General features: G+C 39.0%; 1 protein-coding gene across 1 annotated transcript in view; it reads right to left on the bottom strand.

Moving 5' to 3' along the window:
* Positions 1-501: 501 nt before the first annotated feature.
* LOC128689803 (uncharacterized) overlaps positions 502-7,841 on the bottom strand; it is a 28,880-nt gene continuing 21,540 nt past the window's right edge. Inside the window, exon 4 of the mRNA XM_053778282.2 lies at positions 502-847. Within this exon, the coding sequence (XP_053634257.2) occupies positions 634-847 (214 nt within the window). The 3' untranslated portion in view covers positions 502-633. The remainder of the gene's footprint in view (positions 848-7,841) is intronic.

The following is a 7,841-nucleotide window of genomic DNA, read 5'->3' as shown; positions in this document are numbered from 1 at the left end:
TGAAGAGAATGACAAACAAATGCCAGTAAGTGAATGAGAAAAGGCATGGTAGTGAGCAAGATGGATGGGTTAATAAAGATCACATGTAAGAAGTGTGGTAGAACGAATGACAGAATAAAAGGAAGAATCATGACATAGGATATTACTAAGGTGTTAAAGGGAGATAGTCAGACCATCATATATACTGTCAAATAGCTACAGAAAATTTTCTTGTAAGAATTTAACCATCTGAGATATCAGGGAGCTGCCTCTGCTAATGAGTATTACATTCTTGGAAAAAACTTACTCTTTGTATGCAAATACAATTAGTGCTTGACACTGAAGCATACTGTAGCTTTTCCATACAGATTAAACTTGAGATATAGGCATAAAAGCATATTTGCTAACTGCTGGAAAAAAAAAATTACTAATATTATTTCTTCCCTAGGAGTATGTATTAAAATGATTTTCTTACATACAAAAACCTATTGCTCTAGAAAGTAAAGCAGGAAAACCACTTGAAATGCTGGAAAAATATATTTTCTGATTTCATCTTCAATATAAAAGAATTGCATTACCAGTTCCTGTAATGAATATATGCTAGCATGTTACAACATATGTACAAAACTTCTTAGTTAACACTTGGGCTCACATTCAACAAAACTGTATCCACTTCTCTCTTCCATTATGAAGGATTCCACTCCTGACATGTTCAAGATCTTTCAACCCTCGGTTCACTGCTGCCATATCCCTTTGTAAAGACTGAGAAGGAGAATGGAAATGGGCCCACTGACGAGAACTTGTAGGGGCACTTGCAGAGTGCTTTGGTGTTCGGATTACACCCCGATTCTCATTACCATTGATGTTCCTAGAAGAGTAACAATACAAATTTTCATCATTACAGTAACCCCTTGCTAAATTCAAAATAAAAAAGTACCATTAGACATACAATACACTAATGACCATTTTTTTTTTTTAAACACATCGGCCATTTCCAGGAGGCCTGGTCACAGACCGAGCCACGGAGGGCGTTGACCCCTGGAACTCTCTCCAAGTAATTTCCCACCGAGGCAGGGTGACATAAAAAGAAAGAAAAACCCAAAAAGAAAGAAAAAACTTTCATCATCATTCAACACTTTCACCATCCCTCATACACAATCACTCTTTGCAGAGGCACTCAGATATGACAGTTTAGAAGTCCCTCCAAACTGCCACTATCCCAAACCCCTTTTTTAACCCGTAAACGGTCCAAACGTATATATATATGTTTTTTCAACATTTGAAAGTACGTAAAAAAGGTAGATCTTATTTTTTTTTTTTCTACATTTGAAAATGTGTAAAAAAACTTTTGATCTAGTTTTTTTTTTTGTTATATTTGAAAATATGTAAAAAAAACGTAGATCTACTTTTGGAGCACTACACATGTGAACGTAGATCTGCTTGGACCATTTACGGGTTAAAGTGCAGGCATTGCACTTCCCATTTCCAGGACTCAAGTCCAGCTAACTGGTTTCCCTGAATCCCTGCACAAAATATTACTCTGCTCACACTCCAGCAGTTTGTCAGGTCCCAAAAACCATTCATCTCCATTCACTCCTATCTAACATGCTCACTCATTCTTGCTGGAAGTCCAAGCCCCACACACACAAAACCTCCTTCACCCCTTCCCTCCAACCTTTTCTAGGATGACCCTTACCCTGCCTTCCTTCCCCTACATGATGATAATTAAGGGGGAAGCGCTAAACCCGTAGGATTATACAGCACCTGTGGGGCAGATGTGGAAGGTATTCAAGAGCCCCTCACCAGCATCAAGGAACCTTCCTTGAGGGGCCTTCCCCTATTGATTTATACACTCTCCAAGTCATTCTACTTTGTTCCATTCTTTCTAAATGACCAAACCACCTCAACAATCCCCTCTTCAACCCTCTAATAATTTTAGTAACTCCAAACCTCCTCCTCCTCCTCCTAATTTCCACACTCCGAATTCTTTGCATAATACTATTTACACCACACACTGCCCGTAGACACGACATTTCCAGTGCCTCCAGCCGCCGCCACCTCACCACAGCATTTACAATCCAAGCTTCACACCCATATAAGAGTATTGGTACCACTATACTTTTGTACATTACCTTCTTTGCCTCCATGGAAAACGTTTTATTTTGCCTCCACAGATACCTCAACACACAACTCACCTTTTTTCCTTCATCAAATCTATGGTTAACCCATCCGCTGACAACTAGCAAATATCTGAAAACATTCACTTCTTCCATACTCCCTCTCTCCAGTGTGATATCCAATTTTTCTTTGTCTAAACTGTTTGATACCTTCATCACCTTACTCTTATCTACGTTCATTTTCAACTTTCTACCTTTACACACCCTCTCAAACACATCCACCAACATTTGCAACTTTTCTCTAGACTCGCCCAAAAGCACAGTATCCTCAATACAAATTAACTCTGTTAACTCCCATTTTGTATTTGACTCCCCATAATTTAATCCCACCCCTCTCCCCAACACCCTAGCACTTACTTCTTTTACAATCCCATCTATAAATTTATTAAACAACCATGGTGACATTACACATCCCTGGCTAAGACCTGCTTTTACCGGGTAGTAATCTCTCTCTCCTACACACCCTAACCTGAGCCTCACTATCCTTATAAAAACTCTTTACAGCCTTTAGTAGCTTACTACCTATTCCATATACTTGCAACATCTGCCACATTGCTCCCCTATCCACTATGATATGCCTTTTCTAAATCCATAAATGCAATGAAAACTTTCCTACCTTTATCTAAACGCTGTTCATATACACCTACCATCCGACTTACGACCGAGTTCGGTTCCGAGAAACCGGCCGAAAGTCGAAATGGTCGTAAGTCGAACTTTACTACTGAATATCAACAAAACATTTTTGTAATGACTTTATTTTATTGTTTTATTTTGGTATTTCATGTTTTACTTTACTTTTTATGTTGTTAGTACTGTATTTTATACTGTAAGGTTTAGGATAAACACTGTGTACAACACATAGTTTTTTTTTTCCCAGAAATTTGGCATAAAAAACACAGTCGTAAGTCGAGGGGTCGTAGGTCGAGTGGTCGTAAGTCGAGCAGGTCGTAGGTCGAGTGGTCGTAAGTCGAGCAGGTCGTAAGTCGGATGGTAGGTGTATATGCTTCCACGTAAACACTTGATCTATACATCCCCTACCCACTCTAAAGCCTCCTTCCTCATCTGCAATCCTACTCTATGTTTTACCTCTTAATTCCATCAACAATAACCCTACCATACACTTTACCTGGTATATTCGGTAAACTTATTCCCCTACAATTTTTACAATCTCTTTTGTCCCCTTTTCCTTTATATAAAGGAACTACACACACACACTGCCAATCCCTAGGTACCTTCCCCCTTTTCATACATTTATTCAACAAAAACACCAACCACTCCAACACTATATCCCCCCGTGCTTTTAACATTTCTGTCATTTTTTTTTTTTTTTTTCTTCAACAAGTCGGCCGTCTCCCACCGAGGCAGGGTGACCCAAAAAAGAAAGAAAATCCCCCAAAAGAAAATACTTTCATCATCATTCAACACTTTCACCACACTCGCACATTATCACTGCTTTTGCAGAGGTGCTCAGAATACAACAGTTTAGAAGCATATACGTATAGAGATACACAACATATCCCTCCAAACTGCCAATATCCCAAACCCCTCCTTTAAAGTGCAGGCATTGTACTTCCCATTTCCAGGACTCAATTCCAGCTGCACCTCCCCTACACTCACATTCTGCTCTTCTTCACTCCTTTAAGATGTTATACCTCCCTGGCCAGTGCATGAAATTACTGCCTCCCCTTCTTCATCGACATTTAAAAGTTCCTCAAAATATTTCCGCCATCTACTCAATACCTCCAGTTCCCCATCAACTAACTCCCCTACTCTTTTTTTAAATGACAAATCCATGCATTCCCTAGGCTTGCTTAACCTGTTTATCTCACTCCAAAACTTCTTTTCAGCAAAATTTTTTGACAATGCCTCTCCAACTTTATCATTTACTCTCCTTTTGCACTCTCTCACCACTCTTCACCTTTCTTTTACTCTCCACATAATCTGCCCTTCTTATATCACTTCTTTGTAAAAACCTCTCATAAGCTACCTTTTTCTCTTTTGTTGCACCCTTTACTTCATTATTCCACCAATCACACCATATCTACTTCAAATTCTTAAATTTTTTTATATTTTACCTTTTTATACATTTAACTGAAGAATAACATGATTTTCTTTTTACCATATTTCCTATCATCTCTGCACTGAAGTGCAAGGGATTAAGTTTAATTTTCATTTTACCACAAGATGAGAATTAAATCTGCAGTCAGACATAATACAAAGGAAAAGTTGGAATGAAGTTGTAACAGTAGAGAATTTGCCAGCAGCAATCAGTGATGCAAATAGGTATTGTGGAATTCTGGAAGGCACAGCCAATCATCTTGCATATAGCAATAAGAATAAGTTTCAACATTTTTTTTTTCAACAAGTTGGCCGTCTCCCACCGAGGCAACAATATTTAGATTTACTTAGTTGTAGGTAGTAGGTTGGTAGACAGCAACCACCCAGGGAGGTACTACCGTCCTGCCAAGTGAGTGTAAAACGAAAGCCTGTAATTGTTTTACATGATGGTAGGATTGCTGGCGTCTTTTGTCTGTCTCATAAATATGCAAGATTACAGGTACGTCTTGCTACTTCTACTTACACTTAGGTCACACTACACATACATGTACACGTTTATTTATACACACTCATCTGAGTTTTCTTTGATTTTATCTTAATAGTTCTTGGTCTTATTACTTTTCCTTTTATATCCATGGGGAAGTGGAATAAGAATCTTTCCTCCATAAGCCATGTGTGTTGTAAAAGTCAACTAAAATGCCGGGAACAATGGGCTAGTAACCCCTTTTCCTGTAAAGATTACTAAAAAGAATAAGAAGAAGAAAATTGTCAAAGTGGGAAGTCTGAATGTGCGTGGATGTTGTGCAAATGATAAGAAAGAGATGATTGTGGATGTTATGAATGAGAAGAAACTGGATGTCCTGGCTTTAAGTGAAACAAAGCTGAAGGGGGTGGGAGAGTTTCAATGGAGAGGAATAAATGGGATTAGGTCAGGGGTTTCAAATAGAGTTAGAGCTAAAGAAGGAGTAGCAATAATGTTGAAGGATAAGCTATGGCAGGAAAAGAGGGACTACAAATGCATAAATTCAAGGATTATGTGGACTAAAATAAAGATTGGAGGTGAAAAGTGGATTATAGTAAGCGTGTATGCACCTGGAGAAGAGAGAAGTGGGGAGGGGAGAGAGAGATTCTGGGAAATGTTGAGTGAATGCGTGGGGAGTTTTGAATCAAGTGTGAGAGTAATGGTGGTTGGGGATTTCAATGCTAAAGTGGGTAAAAATGTTATGGAGGGAGTAGTAGGTAAATTTGGGGTGCCAGGGGTAAATGTAAATGGGGAGCCTTTAATTGAGCTATGTGTAGAAAGAAATTTGATAATAAGTAATACATATTTTATGAAAAAGAGGATAAATAAATATACAAGGTATGATGTAGAACGTAATGAAAGTAGTTTGTTAGATTATGTATTGGTGGATAAAAGGTTGATGGGTAGGCTCCAGGATGTACATGTTTATAGAGGGGCAACTGATATATCAGATCATTATTTAGTTGTAGCTACAGTTAAGAGTAAGAGGTAGATGGGAAAAGAGGAAGGTGGCAACAACAAGTAAGAGGGAGGTGAAAGTGTATAAACTAAGGGAGGAGGAAGTTCGGGCGAGATATAAGCGACTATTGGCAGAAAGGTGGGCTAGTGCAAAGATGAGTAGTGGGGGGGTTGAAGAGGGTTGGAATAGTTTTAAAAATGCAGTATTAGAATGTGGGGCAGAAGTTTGTGGTTATAGGAGGGTGGGGGCAGGAGGAAAGAGGAGTGATTGGTGGAATGATGAAGTAAAGGGTGTGATAAAAGAGAAAAAGGTAGCTTACGAGAGGTTTTTACAAAGCAGAAGTGTTATAAGAAGAGCAGAGTATATGGAGAGTAAAAGAAAGGTGAAGAGTGGTGAGAGAGTGCAAAAGGAGAGCACATGAAAGAGTGGGAGAGGCACTGTCAAGAAATTTTAATGAAAATAAGAAAAAATTTTGGAGTGAGTTAAACAAGTTAAGAAAGCCTAGGGAAAGTATGGATTTGTCCGTTAAAAACAGAGTAGGGGAGTTAGTAGATGGGGAGAGGGAGGTATTAGGTAGATGGCGAGAATATTTTTAGGAACTTTTAAATGTTGAGGAAGAAAGGGAGGCGGTAATTTCATGCACTGGCCAGGGAGGTATACCATCTTTTAGGAGTGAAGAAGAGCAGAATGTAAGTGTGGTGGAGGTACGTGAGGCATTACGTAGAATGAAAGGGGGTAAAGCAGCTGGAACTGATGGGATCATGACAGAAATGTTAAAAGCAGGGGGGGATATAGTGTTGGAGTGGTTGGTACTTTTGTTTAATAAATGTATGAAAGAGGGGAAGGTACCTAGGGATTGGCGGAGAGCATGTATAGTCCCTTTATATAAAGGGAAAGGGGACAAAAGAGATTGTAAAAATTATAGAGGAATAAGTTTACTGAGTATACCAGGAAAAGTATACGGTAGAGTTATAATTGAAAGAATTAGAGGTAAGACAGAATGTAGAATTGCGGATGAGCAAGGAGGCTTCAGAGTGGGTAGGGGATGTGTAGATCAAGTGTTTACATTGAAGCATATATGTGAACAGTATTTAGATAAAGGTAGGGAAGTTTTTATTGCATTTATGGATTTAGAAAAGGCATATGATAGAGTGGATAGAGGAGCAATGTGGCAGATGTTGCAAGTTTATGGAATAGGTGGTAAGTTACTAAATGCTGTAAAGAGCTTTTATGAGGATAGTGAAGCTCAGGTTAGGGTGTGTAGAAGAGAGGGAGAATACTTCCCGGTAAAAGTAGGTCTTAGACAGGGATGTGTAATGTCACCATGGTTGTTTAATATATTTATAGATGGGGTTGTAAAAGAAGTAAAAGAAGTAAATGCTAGGGTGTTCGGGAGAGGGGTGGGATTAAATTATGGGGAATCAAATTCAAAATGGGAATTGACACAGTTACTTTTTGCTGATGATACTGTGCTTATGGGAGATTCTAAAGAAAAATTGCAAAGGTTAGTGGATGAGTTTGAGAATGTGTGTAAAGGTAGAAAGTTGAAAGTGAACATAGAAAAGAGTAAGGTGATGAGGGTATCAAATGATTTAGATAAAGAAAAATTGGATATCAAATTGGGGAGGAGGAGTATGGAAGAAGTGAATGTTTTCAGATACTTGGGAGTTGACGTGTCGGCGGATGGATTCATGAAGGATGAGGTTAATCATAGAATTGATGAGGGAAAAAAGGTGAGTGGTGCGTTGAGGTATATGTGGAGTCAAAAAACGTTATCTATGGAGGCAAAGAAGGGAATGTATGAAAGTATAGTAGTACCAACACTCTTATATGGATGTGAAGCTTGGGTGGTAAATGCAGCAGCGAGGAGACGGTTGGAGGCAGTGGAGATGTCCTGTCTAAGGGCAATGTGTGGTGTAAATATTATGCAGAAAATTCGGAGTGTGGAAATTAGGAGAAGGTGTGGAGTTAATAAAAGCATTAGTCAGAGGGCAGAAGAGGGGTTGTTGAGGTGGTTTGGTCATTTAGAGAGAATGGATCAAAGTAGAATGACATGGAAAGCATATAAATCTATAGCGGAAGGAAAGAGGGGTAGGGGTCGTCCTCGAAAGGGTTGGAAAGAGGGGGTAAAGGAGGTTTTGTGGGC

This window comes from Cherax quadricarinatus, chromosome 22 (genome assembly GCF_038502225.1).
Source record: "Cherax quadricarinatus isolate ZL_2023a chromosome 22, ASM3850222v1, whole genome shotgun sequence".
Taxonomy (NCBI): domain Eukaryota; kingdom Metazoa; phylum Arthropoda; class Malacostraca; order Decapoda; family Parastacidae; genus Cherax; species Cherax quadricarinatus.
The sequence above is the reverse complement of the archived record's forward strand: the minus strand, read 5'-3'. Positions and strand labels throughout refer to the sequence as shown.